The sequence below is a fragment of the Muntiacus reevesi genome, chromosome 10, assembly GCF_963930625.1.
Source record: "Muntiacus reevesi chromosome 10, mMunRee1.1, whole genome shotgun sequence".
NCBI lineage: Eukaryota > Metazoa > Chordata > Mammalia > Artiodactyla > Cervidae > Muntiacus > Muntiacus reevesi.
The window spans coordinates 16,348,846-16,372,544 of NC_089258.1; the positions used below are offsets into that span (position 1 = coordinate 16,348,846).

Here is a 23,699-nt window from a genome sequence, read left to right on the forward strand (position 1 = left end):
TTCTAGAAGAAGATAACATCCCAGGCCTCAGATTATCTCTAAACTAATTATACAAATACAGTTGCTGACACACGAGCAAAACTACCCAGGCACAAAAGATGATGCCATGAGAGAAAACCAGCAAAAAAAAAAAACCCACGAATGAACCCCCCAAAACCCCACAGTGGTAGAAAGAGGTACACATGGACGCCAGGTACCAGATACACCAGACACACACGCTGCTCAGCTCAAAGAAAAAAACAAAATTGAGAAACTTCAGAGAACTGGACACTATGGGGTTTCCCTGGTATATTACTTGTCGCTTGTCCCTTGCAGCTTGTAATATTCTTTCTTTGTGTTTAGTCTTTGTTAGTTTGATTAGCATGTGTCATGGCATGTTTCTCCTTCAGTTTATCCTGAATGGGACTCTCTGGGCCTCTTGGACTTGATTGACTATTTCCTTTTCCATGTTGGAGGAATTTTCATCTATAAACTCTTCAAAAATTTTCTCATAGCCTCTTTCTTTTCTTCTTCTGGGACCCCTATAATTTGAATGTTGGTGCATTTGATATTGTCACAGAGGTTTCTGAGACTATCCTCAGTTCTTTTCGTTCTTTTTTACTTTATTTTGTTCTTCAGAAGTTATTTCCACCATTTTCTCTTCCAGCTCACTGGTACATTCTTCTGCTTCAGATATTCTGCTATTGATTCTTCTAGAGTATTTTTAATTTCAGTACTTGTGTTGTTTGTCTCTGTATGTTTATTTTTTAATTCTTCTAGGTCTTTGTTAATTGATTCTTGCATTTTCTCCATTTTGTTTTCAAGGTTTTTGATCATCTTTACTATCATTATTCTGAATTCTTTTTCAGGTAGTCTGCCTATTTCCTCTTCATTTATTTGGACTTCTGTGTTTCTAGTTTGTGTCTTCATTTGTGTAGTATTTCTCTGCCTTTTCATAATTTTTTTTAACTTATTGTGTTTGAGGTCTCCTTTTCCCAGGCTTCAAGGTTGAATTCTTTCTTCCTTTTGGTTTCTGCCTTTCTAAGGTTGGCCCAGTGGTTTGTTGTAAGCTTTGTATAGGGTGAGATTTGTGCTGAGTTTTTGTTTGTTTTTCCTCTGATGAAGGTTGAATGAGGTAGTAATCCTGTCTGGCTGATGATTGGGTTTATACTTTTGTTTTGTTTGTTGTTTAGATGAGGCATCCTGCACAGGTGCTACTGGTGGTTGGGTGATGCCCAGTCTTTATTCAAGTGGTTTCCTTTGTGTGAGTTCTCACTATTTGATACTCCCCAGGGTTAGTTCTCTGGTAGCCTAGGATCTTGGAGTCAGTGCTCCCACTTCAAAGGCTCAGGGCTTGATCTCTGCCGCTGGCACCACACCAGAGCTGGAGCCAGAGGGAGCCAGGAGGAGGTGGGACCCAGTGAGCAAGCCTGAGGGGCAGGATGCAGGGCACAGATGTGTTTTTTCACAAATTGGTTTGTGGCAACCCTGCATCAAGCAAGTCCATTGGCACCATTTTGCCAGTAGCATTTGTTCACTTCATGTCTCTGTGTTACACTTTGGTAATTCTCACACTATTTCAAACTTCATTATATTTGCTATGATGATCTGTAATCAGTGACCTTTGATGTTGTTATTATAATTGTTTTGGAGCACCAGGAACTGGAACCACATAAAATGACAATCAACAAATGTATGTTCTGACTACTCTATACTGACTGGCCATTCCCCCATCTCTTTTTCTTCCTCAGGCTCCCCATTCCCTTAGGCCAAATTAGGCCAATTAATAACCCTACAAATGGCCTCTTAAGTGTTCAAGTGATAGGAAGAGTCACCGGTCTCTTTTAAATCAAAGGCTGGAAATAATCAAGCTTAGTGAGGAAGGCATGTTGAAAGCTGTGACAGGCCAAAAGCTAGGCCTCTTGCAACAAATAGCCAAGTTGTGAAAGCAAGGGAAATGTTCTTGAAGGAAGTTAAAAGTATTACTCCAGTGAACACACAAATGCTAACAAAACAACTTATTGCTGATATAAAGTTTTAGTGGTCTAGACAGAACATCAAACCAATCACAAAGTGTGAAAGCATTAGTCTCTCAGTCATGTCCAACTCTCTGAGAACCCTGCCATGGACTGTACCCTGCCAGGCTCCTCTATCCATGGAGTTCTCCAGGCAAGAATACTGAAGCAGGTTGCCATTTCCTTCTCTAGGGGACCTTCCCAACCCAGAGGTCCAACCTGCATCTCTTATGTCTCCTGCATTGGTAGGCAGGATCTTTACCACTAGTGCCACCTGGGAAGCCCAAACCGATTACAACATTTTCTTAAACCAAAGTCTAATCCAGAGCAAGGTCATAACTCTCTTCAGTTCTATTAAGGATGAGAGAGGTAAGGAAGCTGCAAGAAAAATTTGAAGCTACCAGAGATTAGTTCATGAGGTTTAAGGAAAGAAGCTATCTCCATAACATAAAAGTGAAAGATGAAGCAATAAGGGCTGATGTAGAAGCTGCAGCTAGTTATCCAAAAGATATAGCTAAGATAATCCATGACAGTTAGGCTACACTAAACAACAGATTTTCATTGTGGATGAAATAGACATATCAGAAGAAAATACCATCTAGGACTTTCATAGCTAGACAGAAGTCCACGTCTGGATTCAAAGGACAGGTTGACTCTTGTTAGGGGCTAATGCCACTGGTGACTTTAAATTGAAGCCAGTGTTCATTTACCGTTCCAAAATTCCTAGGGCCCTTGAGAATTATGCTCAATCTACTCTGCCTTTGCTCTATAAATGGAACAACAAAGCCTGGATGACAGCACATCTATTTACAACATAGTTTACTAAATATTTTAAGCCCACTATTGGGGACTATTGCTTAGAAAAAAAAGATTCTTTTCAAAATATTACTGTTCAAAAAAAAAAAAAAAATTACTGTTCATTGACATCCAAGAGCTCTGATGGGAGATGTACAATGAGATTACGTTTTCATGCCAGGTAACACAACATCCATTTCATAGCCCATGAATCAAGGAGTGATCTCAACTTTTAAGTCTTACCAGTTAAGAAATACATTTTGTAAGGCGTAGCTGCTACAGATAGTGAATTCTTCTGATGGATCTGGGCAGTCAACTGAAAACCTTCTGGAAAGGATTCCCCATTCCAGATGCTATTAAGAACGTTCATGACTAATGAGACGAAGTGAAAAGATCAAGATCAACACTTTAGAAGAAGCTGACTCCAGCTGTCATGGATGTTTTTGAGAGTTCAAGACTTCAGTGGAAGAAGTAACTGTCAATGTGGTAGAAATAGCAAGAGATCTAGAATTAGAAAAGAAGCCTCAAGATGTGACTGCACTGCACATCATAAAAATTTTATTTTTATGATAAAATTTTATTGAATAAGGATTTGTTTCTTATGGATGAGCAAAAAGAAACTGTTTTCTTGAGATGGAATCTACAAGTAAAGAGGCAGTGAAGATTGCTGAAACAAGAGAATATTTCAGTTCAGTTCAGTTCAGTCGCTCACTCATGTCCGACTCTTTTCGACCCCATGAATCGCAGCACACCAGGCCTCCCTCTCCATCACCAACTGGAGTTTACTCAAATTCATGTCCATCGAGTCAGTGATGCCATCCAACCATCTCATCCTCTGTCGTCCCCTGCTCCTCCTGGCCCAAATCCCTCCCGGCATCAGGGTGTTTTCAAATGAGTCAACTCTTCTCATGAGGTGGCCAAAGTATTGGAGTTTCAGTTTCAGCATCAGTCCTTCCAACGAACACCCAGGACTGATCTCCTTTAGGATGGACTGGTTGGATCTCCTTGCAGTCCAAAGGACTCACAAGAGTCTTCTCCAACACCACAGTTCAAAAGCATCAATTCTTCAGTGCTCAGCTTTCTTCACAGTCCAACTCTCACATCCATACATGACCACTGGAAAAACCATAGCCTTGACTAGATGGACCTTTGTTGGCAAAGTAACGTCTCTGCTATTTAATATGCTGTCTAGGTTGGTCATAACTTTCCTTCCAAGGAGTAAGGGTCTTTTAATTTCATGGCTGCAGTCACCATCTGCAGTGATTCTGGAGCCCAGAAAAGTAAAGTCAGCCACTGTTTCCACTGTTTCCCCATCTATTTGCCATGAAGTGATGGGACTGGATGCCATGATCTTACTTTCCTGAATGTTGAGCTTTAAGCCAACTTTTCATTCTCCTCTTTCACTTTCATCAAGAGGCTCTTTAGTGCTTCTTCACTTTCTGCCATAAGGGTGGTGTCATCTGCATATCTGAGGTTATTGATATTTCTCCTGGCAATCTTGATTCCAGCTTGTGCTTCCTCCAGCCCAGCATTTCCATGATGTACTCTGCATATAAGTTAAATAAGCCTTGACGTACTCCTTTTCCTATTTGGAAACAGTCTGTTGTTCCATGTCCAGTTCTAACTGTTGCTTCCTGACCTGATACAGGTTTCTCAAGAGGCAGGTCAGGTGGTTTGGTATTCCCATCTCCTTCAGAATTTTCCAGTTTATTGTGATCCACACAGTCAAAGGCTTTGGCATAGTCAATAAAGCAGAAATGGATGATTTTCTGAAACTCTTCTTGCTTTTTCGATAAACCAACAGATGTTGGCAATTTGATCTCTGGTTCCTTTGCCTTTCCTAAAACCAGCTTGAACATCTGGAAGTTAACAATTCACATATTGCTGAAGCCTGGCTTGGAGAATTTTGAGCATTACTTTACTAGCATGGGCTGCTGCTAAGTCACTTCAGTCATGTCCAACTCTGTGCAACCCCACAGACGGCAGCCCACCAGGCTGCACCGTCCCTGGGATTCTCCAGGCAAGAATACTGGAGTGGGTTGCCATTTCCTTCTCCAATGCATGAAACTGAAAAGTGAAAGTGAAGTCACTCAGTCATGCCCGAGATGAGTGCAATTGTGCAGTAGTTTGAGCTTTGTCATTGCCTTTCTTTGAGACTGGAATGAAAACTGAAGTTTTTCCAGTCCTGTGGCCATTGTTGAGTTTTCCAAATTTGCTGACATATTGAGTGCAGCACTTTCATAGCATCATCTTTTAGGATTTGAAGTAGCTCAACTGGAATTCCATCACCTTCACTAGCTTTGTTTGTAGTGAAGCTTCCTAAGGCCCACTTGACTTCACATTCCAGGATGTCTGGCTCTAGATGAGTGTGAGTGATCACACCACCATGATTATCTGGGTCGTGAAGATCTTTCTTGTACAGTTCTTCTGTGTATTCTTGCTACCTCTTCTTAATATCTTCTGCTTCTGTTAGGTCCCTACCATTTCTGTCCTTTATTGAGCCCATCTTTGCATGAAATGTTCCCTTGGTATCTCTAATTTTCTTGAAGAGATCTCTAGTCTTTCCCATTCTATTGTTTTCCTCTATTTCTTTGCACTGATCGCTGAGGAAGGCTTTCTTAAAAGAAGATTAGTAGTTGCTTAGTGGGGTGAGGAGATAAGATATTGACTAAATAGTACAGAATTCTAAAACTGACTATGATACTGCTTACACATCTGTGAACATAGTAAAAACCATTAAGTTGAATACTTTAAGTGGGTAAATTGTATGGTATGTAAATTATATCACAGTAAAACTTTTAGAGAATAAGGTAAGAGCGGAGATGTCAGAATATTCAACAAAGATATAGGAACACGTGACAGATCTAAACAAATATCTGTATAAAATAATACTGTAAATTGTAATTTTTTTTAAATTAAAAAAAAAGAACAAGACAAATAGAATACCTGGCAAAAACTGCATATAAGTTGGGAACATAAATGGAAATAAAGTAACCCAATTCCTTATATGTTTGTGTGGCAAGGGGTGAGGTGGGAGTAGGGACTAAATTATTAAATTTATTCTTTAAATATGCATGGTCAAATTGGACAACTAACCAAAAAAATGCAGTAGCAGAATGTCTAACTTCCAAACAAACAGGAAAAAAAAATGGAATATTAAAACTAACAAACAAAAGTGAACAGAAGTCAGCAAACTATGGACCAAGGGCCAAATCCAGCCCACCAGCTGTTTTTGTAAATAAAGTTTTACTGGAGCACAGCCATGCTCATTTATATTTGTCTCTGGCTGCTTCTGATCTATAATGGCAGTGCTGAGTAGATAGAACAGAGACCAGATGGCCTACAAAGCCTAAAGCATTTACTGTCTGGCTCTTTATAGAAAACGTTTGCTGACACCTACAATGGAATACTAAACAACAGTCAGAAAGCAAGAATTACTCTCAGCTGCAGCTTCCTGAGCTTTGAAATAAATACAATAATCTCTCCTCTCTCATTTTATCAGAGGTACAAAGCTCAATTAGATAAACAATATTTGTAAAAGAACTTCTTAATCATCTGTGGCCTAGTAATGTTATCAACCTATTCTGCAGCTTCAGCTTCACATACACCATCTTCAGATTCCAACTAACAGAACCTAAATCCCTAAAACAACAACAAAAAGATAGACCCTTACATTCCAATACAGAAAGATGTCAAGACACGTTAGTTTAAAGGCAAGCTAGTAACACATTAATGTGAATAACCCCTCAAATAGGATGAGTTAGTGAGTGAGTGTATACGTGTTACTGTGAAGTTCTGAAAAGATAACAGTGGATATCTATTTCTTGGGCAGAAATAACATTTTATGAAGTATACTCACTACTTGAATCCTTTTCATTAAATTATTTGTTTTGAGATAATTGTGGGTTCTGAATACACTTTACCCAGTCTCCCTCAATGGTGACATCTTACAAAACTATATAGTACAATATCACAGCCAGGATAGTGACATTAATACACTCCATGATTTTATTCCAGTCTGCCCTGGACCCCTTGATACAGCTATCCTGGTCCTGACAATGTGTCTGTGGTTCTCTCTTGTTAAGAGTCCTCACTCCTGTCCCCGGCCAGGGCTGTGTGTACCCTCTTCTGTGGCTGTGTGCTGTGCATGTGTACATATTTCATCACACACGTAGGTTCATGCATCATCTACCACCACAATTAAAATACAGAGCAGCTGCATCATCACAAGATTCCACTTGTTGACCTTTTATAACCACAGCCCCTTCCTTCCACCTCCTCCTCATCCCACAGCAACCATTCATTCATCTTTGTCATTTCAAGAATGTCATATAAACAGAATCGTGGTGTCTGATCTTTTGAGATTGGCTTTTGTCACTTAGCATATTTCTCTGGAGATTCACACAGGCTGTTATGTGTATCCAGACTTCGCTCAACAGTTCCAGCCTGTGTAACCTATAGTAGGTCACCTGCTGACAGGCACTTGAGTTGTGCCCAGTTTCCAACAATTATAATTACAACAATTACAAACCAGGCTGCAGCGAACACTTCTGCATAGGGTTTTGGGTGAGCCTAAGTCTTCCCTTCTCTGCAACAAATGCCCAGGATTACAGGTGCTGGGTTATAGTGCATGTGCATGTTTAGTTCTGCAAAACTAGTTTCTCGGCACCAGCATTCAGCGTTGTCTCAGTGTACTTAGTTTAGTCATTCTTAGAGTTGTGTAATGATTGCTTGAATCTCTTATAAGATTCCATTTACATATGAAGTAAGAAATTGCAATAAAGTTAAAAAGTAATCCATCCTTATTACAATTTTGAAAAATACAGAAGTGTGTAAAAAAGGAAGTAAACTTCTATGCTTCCTCTCTCGATAAAAGGAATACTGAAAAAAAAAAAGAAATACTGATACTTATTCCTAAATCAATGTACCCAATTTGCAGACAATGTAGGGCAGTCCATCACTTTATTCTGATAGAGGCTCCCTTTCGGATTTCTCCCCACAATGAGGACAGCTCCACCCCCAGACATTTCAGTTAATTCCCTCCGGGCTCTTAGTTTTGAAGGGGACCTCCTCAAAAACCAAATGGCCACAGAGGAGGGTACACTCAGCCTTGGCCAGAGACAGGACTCTTTTTTTTCTTTTTTAATTTATTTATTTTAGTTGGAGGCTAATAGGAGTGAGGACTCTTTAACAAGAGAGAACCAGAGACACACTGTCAGGACCACGACAGCCTAATCAAGGGCTCCAGGGCAGCCGCCCAGAGGAGCCAGAGGAGGTCATTCTGTTTTGTTCCTGTCTTTTCATCAGTTCACTCCCACTAGAACAGTGTTCCTTAACCATTTCAGCATCTTGCGAAACCTCTGACAGCCTAGTGAAGCCTATGGCTCCTTCTCAGAAAAACATTTTTTTTTCCATTTATTTTTATTACTATAATATTGTAGAGTGGTTAGCCTCCAACTAATAAAAATAAATAGAAAAACATTTTTAAATGCAGAAAAAAAAAAAGAGGGTGACCATGTCAAATACCAAAATACTTTTAAGACAAATATATTACATAGTATTACATAATAAAATCTCAGGAGTGACAAATATAAAGATATCATGAGATATCTATAGGAACTACAGTGTGAAATCAAAAGGTCAGATTTCTCTTAATCGAAAAGTTGGGGGTCCTGTTGACCCTACAGTGGTTGTTGCCACATTTTTAATGGAAGGAAACACTAAACTCAGTCAGAGGTTATGAAAACAAGCATGTAAGTTTTTTTCCTATCCAAGCTCATGGAGGCCCTGAATGCCCTGATTTCATAGAATCAGAAAGAATAGGATCAGGCCTCTTCCCTAAGAGATTCTCCCAAGGTGCCACTTGGCCTTAAGTAGGGGAAGGAAGGAAGCCAGGCACACACAACCACAGGCGGGGGCCTGGGCCCAGAATCCCCCCGAGGGCTATAGGATAGATGGTCAGCAGGGTCTGCTCTATGGCTGCTAAGAAGGAAGCACAGGGCAGTGGCGTCAGGTCCTAGACCCCAGCAAAGGCAGGGTGGACAGAAGGCTGGGCTCAGGATGGCCTGGAGCTGACTGAATGAAGGGGGCTCCTCCCTAGAAGCTATAGTGATATGTCATCACCTGGCCCAGTCTATCTGGGGGAAACTTTAGCCACTTTTAAAAAAAAATTTTTTAATTGGAGAAAAATTGCTTTACAGTGTCGTGTTGGTTTCTGCTGTGAAAGAAAGTGAAGTCACTCAGTCGTGTCCGACTCTTTGCGACCCCATGGACTGCAGCCTCCCAGGCTCCTCCGTCCATGGGATTTTCCAGGCAAGAATACTGGAGTGGGGTGCCACTTCCTTCTCCAGGGGATCTTCCTGACCTGTGTCTCCCGCACTGCAGAGGGACGCTTTACCCTCTGAGCCACCAGGGAAGCCCGGGTTCTGCTGTACAACAATGCAAATCAGTCATAATTATGTGTCTCCTCTCTCTGGGGAGCCTCCCTGCCCTCCCCACACCCCACCGCTCTAAGCTGTCATAGAGCGCTAGGCTGGATTCCCTGCATCATAAAGTAGCTTCCCACTAGCTAGCTGTTTTACACATGGTAGTGTATATATATAAACTGGCTCCAGGCCACCCTGGGCCCTACCCTCCCTGCTACCTTCTCAATTTGTCCCACCTTCTCCACCCCTCCACCTCCCGCTCTGTCCCCAAGTCCATTCTCTATATTTGTGTCTTCCTTCTTTTCCTGCAAATAGATTCATCAGTACCATTTTTCTAGGTTTCATATGCTGCATTAATATACAATATTTGTTTTTCTCTTTCTGACTTACTTCACTCTGTATAACAAGCTGTAGATTCATCTACCTCACTACAACTAACTCAAATCTGTTCCTTTTCATTAGCCCCCTTTTTTTTTAATCCATAATTTTTCTGCTTTAACAATCAGGAGTAGGTACTGGGAAACACTTCTTATGAAAATTCTGAGTTAGTGTTAAGAGCCTAAGGAGCACACAGTATGTTTCTGGAAGAGTCTACCCACCTTTGTCAGTGCAAAAGCCACTGTACCATCATCCTCAGTGGAAAGATCAAGCAGCCTCTGGTAAAATGCTTCATCATAAGGCCCATCTATTTGCAATGTTTTTCTGAAGAACAAAGCACAAAAAAACGGGATAGCAAAGCTGCCTGGAAATCATCTGTTAAACTGTTTGCAGTTTAAGAATCATACATCTGTTTTTAAAGAACATGAGTGGATTCATCTCTTCCTAATGCTAAACTGTTATGAAGCGTGAAACTTTTAAACACAGCTTGCAAGACGAGAAACCAGGAGAGCCTGAATGTCTCTTGTTTATGACCAACAGTGTCGAGGTCAGAGATTCTAATGGAGGGGTGACAGGGAGGAAGCCAGACCAGGCCACAGCTGCAGCCCCCACCGCAGCCACAGGTGTGGGTCCTTGCAACCGCTGTCAAGACAGACAGGAAATGGACAAGGAAGCGCCTGGAGGCCGAAGCCCAGCTGGGGCGAGTGAAAGCGGCTCCCTGGTGTGGAGCGGCACTGCCCCCTGCAGGCTCAGCTCCAACTCCAGACACAGAACGCCTAACACAGGGCTATCAGGACATACTCTCCTTTCTAGAAATGGGAAAGTGATCTCTGATCTGACAGGACCTTGGTGCTCCTTCACAGGGCACTGAATCTCTGGGCTGGCCCTGCATCTGGGGGCAGGGAGGGGGTAGCTGGGGTGAGACCTCCCACTGGGTCAACCTGCTACCCTCATCCCCATCTTACCCTCAGGGTTGCTCGGCGCCCCACACAGGCCCAGAAAGGGCAGGGGTGCACTGGGTCTAGGCCTCACCTCTCCTCAGGAAACTCCTCCAGGTACCGCTCAACCCGCCGGTACAGAGGGTAGAGGCCTTCGATGTCCAGCAGGTCCAACATCTGCACCTGGAGGGTTTTGTACAGAAGACAGCCCTTCGGTAACCCTGAGCGCTCCGGGGTGTTTTTTCCTACCAAGAACATCAGGGGAAAACGAGAAGTTTACTGTCAAGGACCGAAGAAGGTGGCACAGGCCGCACCCTGCCTCACGGAGCTGCTGGGGCTGGGCCGAGTGCACGTTCTGGGTCAGGCACAGAAGAGAGGCAGGTCCCACAGCTTCCTGTGTGCGTCTCCCTCCTCTCAACATCCTTCAACCTCCACACCAGCCCAGTCAGAGAGATAACCCTCAGTCTAAAGAAGACTAGGCACAAAATGTAAAACGACCATGGTAACGTCCTCACATCTGCAAGATGGCATCTGCAGAGCCCAGGGCCACAGCCTGTGTGGAGAGGTGTAGCCGTGCTGAGCAGGGAGCCATCAGGGCAGGCGCAGTGCAGAAACAAGGTCCATTCCACACTCGAGTGTTCTCGGGGCCTCAAGGGCTGGGGAGACAGAGTCCTAGCTCATGTACCCCACCCTTCAAGGAAACAGCCATGTCTGATGAACGAACAAACATCACTGAGTGTGGGTCCAAGCCACAGGGAGCAGCGGTGGCCATGTCCAGTTCTGACACTCTGACCTCTGACCTCCCACTTCTGGCAAAACATGCTCAGTCACGCAAGACAGAGTGAAAATGCACAGGTCCAGCTAGAAGGGATTTGTTACAATTACCGGTGATTCATACAGTAGAGTATCTACCTTATGGTCAAAAAATAAGTTAAAAAAAATAACATGTAGAATATATTGTACATCTCATGGGTCAGACGTGTGTCTGTGTTCGTATGCAAGGAAGGTCTGGAAGAAAAGTCCACAGGGGTCTCAGTGACCAGTGTCCACCTGTGTGTCCTTCCAAACAAGTTCTGTCTACTTTAAAAGCAGTTAAGTACCCAAACGCGTGCATGAGTTTACAAAAATTGTCTGAAATAACTAGGCATCACTTTTGCAAAAAGAAAAATACCCACAAAATTCATCTGTGCCAAGAACAACATGGCATCGGGGACAAAAGAAGGGTGACTTGTGGCCAGGTAGCTGCATGGCAAAACAACCGCACCTAAAATCCATGCAGGAGCAAATCTGCTGTCTCCCTGGGTCACACCCCCACGGCATCCTCAGAGGCTCCAAGAGACTACAGGAATTGTCAGCACAAAAACTGAATAATCTGAATCCTCCTAGTCAGCCCCTCAAAATAAGATCCTGGTTATGGTTACGCATGCTACATACTTCAGCTTGCTGGCGAGCCCACCAGCAGATGACAAAGGTGGCAAATGAGGAGCCCATGAACCTTCATGGCAAAACCCAAATCAGTCACAAAGTCACCTTGAAGTCTGGATGCTCACTAAGTCAAAGCCAGCCCACGGCAAGTCTGTGAGGAATTGGGCCTTGAATAGGAGACACCCAGAGTTACAGGTCTCATACATCTGTGTTCACAACCTGTCTGCAAACTGCCACCGACTGAGGCCACCCGCCCGCCCTAAAGGGCCTTGCACTGTGGAAGTCCAATATTCTGGGCCTCATTTCTCTCCATCTAAGACAAAGGCCAAGGAAAACCTACCTGCAGAGTTGCAGTGAGATGGAACAATGTAGAGAAACCACAGAGGATGTGCAGACATGTCGGACAACATTTAGGGAAAATCTTATAGCCCAAATATATGCTGCAATTTATAAACTCAGATAAGAGATGAGAAAGGTAATGTCCCCACCTGGGGCTGAGATGATACGGAGGCCCAGCTTTGGGAGCCCTGACGGGACCAAGGCTGCTCCCACAGAAGCTCCGTGAGGCCAGGCAGGACCCTCGCAGGCCATGCCACGGGCTCTGCTTCCCCTGCGCCCAGCCCGCCCACCAGGCCTACCTTGGCAGCGCAGGCTCCTGCTGAAAGGGCTGGCTTCACAGACGGGTGGGCCCCGCAGCCCAGGCCCCGACCTGAGGGCACCCGCCCGGCCCTTGTCCGAGCCACTCAGTAGCACCCGTGTGATGACACGCACCAGCTCCCGGATCACAGCCCTTGTGCAGTGGGGCCCACTGGCCAGGCCATTGGATGGGAAGAAGAATGGCTTCAGGTGGTGTGCGAGCTCACTCCAGTCAGTCATGGGGCTGCGGGCATCTTTGCAGCCATAAATCAGCTCACCGTTCTTCAGGAAGGGAAAGAGACAGGGAAATGTCAAGTCCAACAGGTTGACAGAAAAATACCTCCGTCCCCACCCACTAGGCAGGCAAAGGTACTTGTTTATACATGCCCCCATTTAGGTCTCTACCCACCCTCATGTACCACATTAACTGACCAAGTGGAAAATCCCACTGGGACATGAAAAAGAAGAAAAGTTCTCAAAAACCAAATACCAGAAAGGCCCCAGAGCTGAGATACAAACCCTCAGACAGGAACACATGGTATGTTGGCAACCTCAAACAAACTCAGCCCAAAGCACAAACTCCCAAAGACCCTAGCCTGTTACTGAAAAGACCCTAGCCTGTTACTGAAGAGGCCAAGTGACTCTGCTACTGAGGGACACACAGTGTCAGTCTGGCCCTAGGCAGACAAATTGCTCAACCACTGTGGGCGTACATTGGCAGCCAGCATCCCAGAGGCCTTCTGTCCTCTGTGACAGACTAAGGCAGGCTCCAGCCAGGGTGGTTAAGGCCATCAGCACCACTAATACAGAAGTCTTCATTTTGGAGGGCAATCCTGCCTTTTAAAACCAAGTCAGCAAAGAAACTCATGGCACCAACGATCCCAGGGCTACCGAAAGGGACGCTCAGTAGGTGCAACCCCCTGACTTTTTACAGGGGTGTGCAATGTCCAGGAGAAAAGCCCCTAAGGGTATCCCTACACCCCTGATCAGCAGTCAGTCCCAGGGGAGAGACATTTTCTAGTCTGTGAGAGTGTGGTCAGCACCCTCCAGGAGGTCCCCAGTGGCCTTCATCCCTTGCTGCTCACACCCCGTAGTTCTCTCTCCATACTGGGGAGGTTTAGTCTGTGTGGCAGAATACAAGTAAAGCCAACAGCATACCCCTGGCAAGATTAAGTTATAAAACGATGCTGTGGATTCTGTCCTGATGATCCTCTTCTCAGATCACAGTAGCCGCACTGAGCTGCCACAAGGAGCTGTGGGGCCGCCTGCCAGTGGCTGTGGAGGCACCCTCCGAGCAGCAGAGCCTCTGCCCGCCCCCAGCTGAGCCCTCAGATGAGATGCAGCCTTCAGAGGGACCCTGAGCCAGAACCAGCTATGCTGCTCCTTCTGGCCACAGAAACTGAGATGATAAGCGGCTGTTATGCAGTAGTAAATGATACCATGAGGATGATCCCAGCTCTGCCCCCAGGTTGCAGATAGGGGTCAGTTCAATCCACAAGTAGCAAGGACGGGGATTCAACAGCGTGATGCCTCCGTAGGAGTCCCCTGTCAGCACTGTCAGAGGGCACAGATGTGGGTGCCCAGGGAGATGGGAACACAACTGAGGCCGCTGCTGACCAAAGGACCAGGAGAAACCAACAAGAGATGCTGCCCCTTGACATGGGCCTTACAGAGGGAGGGGGGTGTGCCAGGCAAACAAAAAGCAGGAGCTTCTGGGAGGAAAGCAGGAAAGATGAAGTATGGAGCCAAAATCACTCAACGTGGGCTGTGGCCAGGAGGCAGGGCCAGGGTTCAGCCTGCTGTCCAGTGCAGGGGAAGCCTTGGCCCACCATGAAGCTCTCTCCTCCAGGCCCATGAGCAGCTGAGTGACCCTGGACAGTAGAAGGCCTTCTCTCCCCAGTGTCTGGAATCCAGGCAGACAGGCATCTTACATATACAAATATGGTTGCTCAAGAACTTCATGTGACATTTGCAGAGAGCTATCATCCCGGTCTCTATGACAGTCCCACATGGCCCCCACCACATCTCACAAGTGTCCAGCATTAGGGTGGATGGAGCCACAGGCTTGGAGTCTGTGAACAGCATTCAGACAGAAAGGAGAAGGCTCCAACGGCAGAGAACATGGTGTCAGCACGGATCATGATCCAGGAGACCCCTCCACGCCTGGAACTTCACAACAAGGGAGAGCTTGCCAGCATTTGCAAAATGTACTGCATTGCTCCTGGTGTTATTTTAAAAAGCCATACCATGTCACTTCTTTTAATCCATCTCTTTTGAAACTATTATCTTAATATCTGGATTTTCCCCCTAGCTGAGTTCAACAGAAGCAGCAGATAGCCAGGGTTCTCAGTCCCAGTCCCAGGTCAACTGATCCGAGGGCCAAGTCAGACTCACCCCTCAGCTTATGTTGACCTGACAGGCCAGCCTAAGTGAGGGCAATCAGAAAAGGGTTCACTTGAGACAAAACGCCAGCCTTACTATAGGTTCCAAATAAATCCCCAGAAGAGAGGAAACTTATCTTTGTCATTTAAATATAAAATTCCTAAAGTCTTTATAAGAGTTAAAAACAAGAACTGATTTTAAAATATGTCCTCTTTTTCTTGATTTGGAAAGGTGGAAGGAGACAAGGTAACGCTGATTCAATATGACCAGATTTCGGAACCACATGGGGAGAAGTGAGTCAAGAACAGGTTTCACTCCCACATTCCCCAGGCTCACTTCCGAGGGGCATCCAGCATGCAGAGCGGCACTATCCACACGGAGCAGGGTGCAGAGGGCCCCAGGCTGTGCGGACCCAGCAGCCCTGCCACGCCACACAGACCCACCGCCTGTGAACCCGGGGCCCATCGCAAGCTCTTGCTTATATGTCACACCTAATAACACAACCAGGGCTGGGAGCAGTCAGTGGTGAGCAGAAAAGATGACAAGGGGGACCCCACGGGACATATCTCCAACACAAACCCTTCCCCCAGGACATATGCCTGACAGCAGCAGGTCAGGGACCACAGGGCCTGAGCAAGTCCAGTCAGGGTGCCAGAAGCAGGTGGTCATGAGGAAGCAGAGGTGCCAGTGCCAGATGGTGAGCATGCTGCATGCAGAACCCTTCCCCTACACAATCAGGATGCAGGACAATCGGAGCTGCAGGACTGTGAGAACTCACTAACTGACGAGCAGATCCCCTAATTGTAAGCTCCCTAAATTAACCGGAAGGGAAGGCACAGGTGTGGCCACCCTTTAGGCTGTCCCGCCCCAGGTCCTACTCCCATCTCAACCACAAAGGACACCTGAGATGCAGTCAGGGCCATCCTTACCCAAGAACCAGTCAGGGTCTGTGCCTCGAGTCCGAGGCCACCCAGTGGGCAAGGAGTTACCCTTACACACCCCAGGAGTCCCAGGATGACACGTGCTCGTGAAATAAGGCTTGGACAAAGGACCCAAGGGTCACAGTGAGGAGCCCCAGTGCAGATGCCCTTGTCTGCAGGTCACAGAGCCCTGTTAGGGACAAGAGCACCAGGGCTTCATCCAGCTCAGCTCCGACACCCACTGGACCCACCCAAAAGCCATAAAATAGAAGCAACTTTTACCTTAAAGATCTTTAAGTTGTTCTGTGCCTCTTGTAACAAGCTTTTCAAAGCAAAGTACATTCTCTGTTTATTTCTAAAAAGAGAAAGTATTATTGACAATTAGAGCAGACTTTGCATTTACCTGCCTGTGGCTCAGGGCACATGCCCAAGAGTTGCCACTTGAGGTCTCCAAGCTTTGCAGATTAAGGAGCTGTATTCTCCCCAGCCCTCTTCAGAGAGGCACCCCCATCACCGCCCCTAACCCCCACCCTTCTCTCTGCCCCTTCCTCTGGCAACAACTCCCCAGCCACTGGCAATCTGCAGGAACCTATTGAGGCAATGCTGACCCCAGGCAAGAACCCTGAGCCCTGCCCAGGGCCCTGTTTTCTGCAAGCAAGTAGCCCCTACCTCGCAGAATGCGCCCTCCACCCCCTGCTACAGAGAATGCCACACACCCCACCACCACCACCAAGAAAGGCAGCACTAGGGACAAAGGAGAAGTATTCTCTTACCCTGAGTAGAGATCGAGAGGACAGTATTTACTTATCTGCTTCCACTTCCCAGTTGCTACCTGTTAAGAGATCACCACAGGGTGTCAATGATTGGATTGGGGAAGCACACCGGGCTAACTCTCACACACAAAAGAGCTCAAGTGGCTGTGAGAGAACCAAGGCAGCTGAGGGCCGGGCAGATGACACCCCCTCCAGGTGCGCATCACTAGCCTGACTCTGACTCCAAGAGACCTCGGCCTTCCTGAGAGCCTCACGTAGCTGCCAGCCCTCCACATGAGCAAACAAATGGCAGCAAGCACCTTTGTAAGATGCCATGGCTAAATTCTGGTAATCAGATGAACAAATGTTTACAATTATAATATCCAGGAAAGGCAGGTTGCACCCAACTAGCAATTTCATGTTGTCGGTGAGAAGACAAATTGGCACAACCTTTGAAAGGCAGCTTGCTGGTTTCCATCAAAATTTTAAAGATGGATGCCCCCTGGTTTGGCAAATCTATGAGGAATCACTGGGTCAAGGATGTTCACTGCGACATGTTAAACAACCTGTGAAACACAGCAAGACCTAGAAACATCTAAATAAATCAAAGCACATCTGCTCTTATGGACTAGGACACAGCAAGCCACATGTTGAATGAAAGAATCAGTAAATAATATGCAGCCACTAACAGAGACAAAATCACATTCAAAGAGAAAAGCAATTGGCAGAACAATGCATATGAAATAACTTGCTTTAAAAAGAAAAAAAGGATATGTGCATCTATACATGCATTATCCAAATATGCAACAAAAAAGCCTTGACAGATATGTGAGAAACAATCTTCAAGGATTATTCAAGTGAAAAAAATCAATTAGCAGGATAATTGCTTATGGCAAAAAAAAAAAGACAGGACTCAAATGACTAAGAATGAAAGAAAATATAGTACTATCAATCTTGCAGGAATAAAAATAAGTTTAGAGGAATGCTGTGAACAGTTATATGCCAACAAATTATGTGAAATGAACAAATTCTTTAGAAACATACAGCTACCAAAACTGACTCAAGAAGAAATAGACAATCTAAACAGACATAACAAAAGACTGAATCAGTAATCAAAAATCTTTCAACAAAGAAAACCCCAGGGCCAGATGGCTTTGCTACTGAATTCCACTAAATGTTTAAAGAAAAATCAACACCAACACTCAAACTCTTCCAAAAAACTGAAGAGTAAAAGATGGGAAATCTTCCGAATTCATTCTATCAAGCCAATTATCATCCTGGTACCAAAACTAGACAAAAACATCACTAGAAAAAAACTACAAATATCCCTCAAGAAAAAATCCTCAACAAAAACTAACAAACCAAAATAAGTAGCATACTAAAGAGATTACACACCTTCATCAAGTGGCATTTATCTATCAAATACAAGGGTGGTTCAACATATGAAAATCAATCAACATAATACACTATATTAAGAGAAAGAGGAAAATATGTCATGATCATCTCAACAGATGCAAGACAAGCATGTGACAAAATCTAACATTCTTTCATGATTTAAAAAACAAAACTCTAAAAAAAAAAAAAAAAAAACTCTAAAAATAGAAAAAAAATTTTGACAAACTTACAGTGAGAACATTACATTCCACAGTGAAAAACCAAAAGCTTTACCCCTCAAGACCAGGAACAAGATAAGGATAACCACTCTTACTACTTCTATATAATATCGTACTTATAATTAAAATCAGAATTATCATATGACTCAGTACTACTACTTCTGGGTTTATACCCAAAAAAACTGAAAGCACAGTCTCAAAGAAATATTTGCACAACCATGTTCACAGAAGGCAAGAAATGGGAGTAGCCCAAGTGACCATCAATGGATGAATGGGATAAACCAAATATATTATACACATTCAATGAATATTATGCAGCCTTAAGAAGGAAGAAACTTCTGATACAAGCTACGGTATGGATGAATCTTGAGGACATTATGGTAAGTGAAATAAATCAGTCACAAAAGGACAAATACTGTATGATTCCACATATATGAAGTACCTACAGTAGTCAAATTCACAGAGATAGAAACTACAATGGTGGGTGCCAGGGGCCTGAGAAAGGAAGAAATGTGTTATTTTATGGATGTAGAGTTTCAGTTTTACAAAACAAAAAACATTCTGGAAATGGACGGTAATGATAGTTGTACAACAATGTAAACGTACTTAATACCTCTTAATTGTACACTTAATGGTTAAGATGGTAAATTTTATGTCATGTATATTTCATTACAATTAAATACATATATTTATTTCAAAAAATTAATTGTATTTATATGCAATAAACAACTTGAAAATTACATATTAAAAAATTCTATTTACAATGCTTAGTCACTCAGTCCAAAGTTCAACTCTTTGTGACCCCATGGACTGTAGTCCATCAGGCTCCCCTGCCCATGGGATTCTTCAGGTAAGAGTACTGGAGTGGGTTGCCATTTCCTTCTCCAGCGGATCTTCCTGATCCAGGGATCAAACCCAGGTCTCCTGCATTGCAGGCTGCTTCCCTACCATCTGAGCCATCAGGAAAGCCCCTACTTACAATGGCATCTCCAAGAACAAAACATTTAAGATAAGTTCAACAAAGGAAATATAAGACCTATATGCTGAAAACTTTATAACATTTCTGAAAGAAATTAAAGACCTAAATAAATGAAAAAACCCTGCATTCACAGAGTACTAATACTGGTAAGGCGGCAACACTTCACACACAAATGTGCAGCACAATGATTCCCTGTCAAAATCTCAGCTGGTCTCTTGGAAATTATGAAGCTTAAAGACATCTATATTGGCAAGGAAAAAGTAAAACTCTATTCACAGATGACACAATTCCACACACAGAAGATTCCAAAGAATTTACAAAGAAAGCTACCAGAGCTAATAAATAAATGCAGCAAAGTTGTAGGGTGCAACACACATATTAGTTGTGTTTCTATACTCCAGCAACAAACAAACCAAAAAGGAAATTAAGGAAGCAGTTCTATTTATAACATTTACAATATTCCAAAAGAATAAAATACCTAGATATAAGTTTAACCAAACTGGCAAAAGACTGGTACACTGAAAACTATAAAATGTTGCTGAAAGAAATTAAAGAAAACCTAAATGAATGGAAAGACAACTGTGTTCATGGATTATAAGACTTAGTATTATTAAGATGGCAAGGCTTCCCTGGTGGCTCAGATGGTAGGAATCTGCCTGCAATGCAGGAGGCACAGGTTTGATCCCTGGGTTGGGAAGATCCCAAGGTAATGGCCACCCAGTCCAGTATTCTTGCCTGGAGAATTCCACAGACAGAGGTTCCTGGCAGGCTATACAGTACCATGGGGTCGTAAAGAGTTGGACACAACTGAGTGACTAACATTTATACACTATCCAAAGTGATCTATAGCTTCCTGTAATTTCTGTTAAAATTCCAACTGTAATTTTTTGCAATTACAAAAAATCCAAATCTCAAAATCATATGTAATTGTCAGGATCCTCAAATAGCCAAAACAATCTTGAAAAAGAAAACAAAGCAAGAAGACTAATACTTCCTGATTTCAACAAGAGTGGCATAAGGACAGACCGACAGAAAGAAGGTCAGAATTAATATAAAGCCAATAAACCCACCAACACCAATCAATGGAGAAATGACAGTCTTTTCACAAGTAGAGCTGGAAAAACGGGATATCACATGTAGAAGAATGAAGCTGACCCCTTAGCTAACACCAAATATAAAAACTAACTCAAAACAGATCAAAGACCAAAACAAAAGAGCTAAAACTATAAAACTCTTAGAAGAAAACATGTGGGAAAAGCATATGACCTTAGTTTAGGTAACGATTTCTTGAATATGAAAGCAAAGGCATAGGCAACAAAAGTAAAAAAAGACAAACTAGACTTTATCAAAATTTAAAACTTTTGCACAACACTGTCAACAGAGTAAAAAGGCAACTGACAGAATGGGAGAAAATATTTGCAAATCACATATCTGATAAAGAGATTAATATCCAAAATATACAAAGGACCCCTAAAACAAATTAAAAAATCACAACTCATTTCAAAAGTGGGTGAGGAATTTGAATACACATTTCTCCAAAGAAGACATACAAATGGCCAATAAGCACACGAACAGATGTTCAACATCACCAACAGTTAGAGAAATGCAAATGAAAATCACTTGAGATACTAGTTTGTATCCATTAGGATGACTAAAATCACAAACAGGGATAATAATTAGTGCTGGTGAAGCGAGGATGTGGAGAAACTGAAGCCTTCATACATTTGTTGCTGCTGCTGTTCAGTTGCTAAGTCATGTCAGACTCTGCAACCCTATGAACTACAGCATGCCAGGCTTCCCTGTCCTTCACTATCTCCCAAAATTTTCATTTATGGTCTTTCTTTATGATCCAGCTCTCACATCCGTTCACTGCTGGGGGGAATACAGAACTGTGCTACAGCTATGCAAAACAGTCTGCCATTTCCTCAAAACTTTAAACAGAAGTTCCCCCAAGACCCAGCAATTCCACTCCTAGGAATATACCCAAGAGAACTGAAAAGAGTGACTCAAACATGTACATGTACACACACATTTATAGCAACATTACTCACACTAGCCAAAATGAAGAAGCCACATGTCCATCAATAGATGAATGGATAAACAAGATGTTCCCATACAATGGAGGATTATTATTCAGTCATAAAAAGAATGCAGTGCTGATAAACGCCACAGCACATATTAACCTCAAAAATATTATGTTAACTAAAAGAAGACAGTCACAAAAAGCCATAATTTGTGTCTTTCCATTTGTATGAAATGTCCAGAAAAAGCAAATCCACAGATTCAGTAGTGGCCAAGGGTTGGCAGGACAACAGGTGACTAATAATGGGCACAGGACTTCTTTTTGAGATGATGAAATGTTCTGGAATTAGACAGTGGTGATGGTTGTACAATCTTACGAATAGACTAAAATCTGCAGGATTATACACTTTAAAAGGGTAAACCTTAGGATATGTATAATTATCTCAGTTAAGAAGAAAAAGATGAACTACTTTTGAAATAAAAAGTAAACAGTGTTTATTTTATATCCAGTTTTCCATTCTATGTCACTCCTCTAAAAACTCTAGACGACCCAGCCATTTACCCCAAGGCTCTGTGCAGAGAGACCCCGACTGGCCAACCCCTCCTACCTTGAGGTGTTGGTGCATGCAGTAGCGGCACACCTTCTGCTTCATTTCATGGGTGACGTCGCTGGAGAAGGGGATGAACCCGCACTTGGGCTGCAAGACAGGTGAGGAGGAAAGGACGCTCAGGGAGCAAACACGTACATTCAGGACAGTGAAGTGCAATTCCCAGGAGACTCGGGAAGTGTTAGCTCTAAACAGTCCCAAAGTTGCTTTTACCACTAGTCCCCAGTGGGAATTGATGCCGCCCTCACTGTACCCTGTAAGTATCTCTTTGCCACTGGAGAATCCACCCACAACTCTCCCTAGAGAAAAACAAGGAGGCCTCAGTTGCTGGCTTGACAAAGTGGAACACAGAGTAATCCTGTTTTCATCGTAGAACAAGACTGGAAAGACTCTATGAGTGCAGATCTGTCCCACACTCTCAGCTCCAAGAAGCAGAACCCATGGTCTCTCTGATAAGACTGCATGAACAGAATGGTGCTCATCTGATGGTTCCTGGGATCCCAGAATGTCTGAAATTCTGGTTGTCTTTTAAAATCCAGAGTTTTCACATACAATGTGTAAGACCACTGCCTAGTGTCAGGGCACTGAATCATCTGTGACGCCTGAGACATTCGCCTCTGTTTAGAGAAGCAGAACATCGTCCACACTGAACATCCGGAGTGTGAACACTCAGGGCCAAGAGCATGACCCAGAAGTCACCACCAGAGGTTTGGAGAAAGGAAACGAGATACCAGGGAGGCTTCCTGAGGGAGACTCAGGCGGCCACTCTGGACAGGGAGCCATGAGGTGAGGCAGGGGAGTGACCCTTATCCAGTAGTCACTGACCTCCACGAGACGAGCAACATCCTTTGGAGCCCCACCTCAAGGTGGGGAAAGCAAATCCAGGCAGATGACCCATGGATTTACAAGTTCTCCTTTCTCCCCAACACCACTTCCCCTTTAACAAATATTCACCTTGATCTCCACACACAGAATCGGCCGGTGCTCTGCAAAACGGTAGGTCTGAAGTCTGGCTAAGTTGGGAAGGCACAGAGCATAACCACTGAGAGTGTCCAGGTCCTTGTCACAGCGCGATTCTGGAAAACAGAGCAAGGAAAATAACTGAGCGTCAGTACAAGAGTGACGAACAACTCCACGGCAACCTGGACTCCTGTTGCGGGAAGCATCAACTCAGACTCAGCTTTTGGAAGGTCACCTCTAAAGCTTGGGTTATCCTGCCTGACGAGTCTACATAAGGACCTAGAGTCACACAAGTATAATGCTGTGATTCCTGGTAGGAGTTTGGACCTCGGAGTTAACCAGCTCCACCTCCAGAGGGGCTGGGGGCTGAGGGCAGCCACACAGGTGGCCAGCTGTGTCTACATACCCAAGTCCCAGCAAAAACCTTGACCCCTCTTCTCTCAGCTGGTTTTAACTTGTGTCCCTAAGCCGTAACCATGAGAATAACAGTGAGTTCTGTGGGTCCTCCTAGCAAATTATCAGACCTGAGGTTGGTCCTGGGGACCCCCAAATATGCAGCTGCCATCAAAAGTGAGAGTGATCTTGGGAACTGCCCCCCAATTCTGCTGACTCCCTTAACCCAGAAGTTCAGAAAGGAAGGTGGCAACAGCCACTACCTTCCTTTTAAAGCTTCCTTCAGAATATTCAAACACTAACATTTCCTCAGCACTGACTACTAGAAGTTATACTGTAGACAGTCACATACGATATGGCCTCTAGATCCCAAGAGAAGTCACCTTTCCTCCTTCCACACAACAAGGCTGAGTATGAGTCGCTGTTACAACAAGGGACAGTCTCATTACTGTTAAGTAGTATAACTGCTGATTATAAAA

At 43.9% G+C, this 23,699-nt stretch overlaps 1 protein-coding gene across 1 annotated transcript in view; it reads right to left on the reverse strand.

Annotated features, from left to right (window-relative positions):
• The window catches only part of IPPK (inositol-pentakisphosphate 2-kinase), a 48,023-nt gene that overhangs the window by 7,913 nt on the left and 16,411 nt on the right, over nucleotides 1-23,699 (reverse strand). The window contains exons 5-11 of the mRNA XM_065946862.1: nucleotides 22,822-22,943; nucleotides 21,868-21,957; nucleotides 16,667-16,725; nucleotides 16,176-16,248; nucleotides 12,594-12,873; nucleotides 10,625-10,775; nucleotides 9,814-9,916 (exon numbers count right to left, since the gene is read on the reverse strand). Coding sequence (XP_065802934.1) covers nucleotides 9,814-9,916; nucleotides 10,625-10,775; nucleotides 12,594-12,873; nucleotides 16,176-16,248; nucleotides 16,667-16,725; nucleotides 21,868-21,957; nucleotides 22,822-22,943 — 878 coding nt within the window. The remainder of the gene's footprint in view (nucleotides 1-9,813; nucleotides 9,917-10,624; nucleotides 10,776-12,593; nucleotides 12,874-16,175; nucleotides 16,249-16,666; nucleotides 16,726-21,867; nucleotides 21,958-22,821; nucleotides 22,944-23,699) is intronic.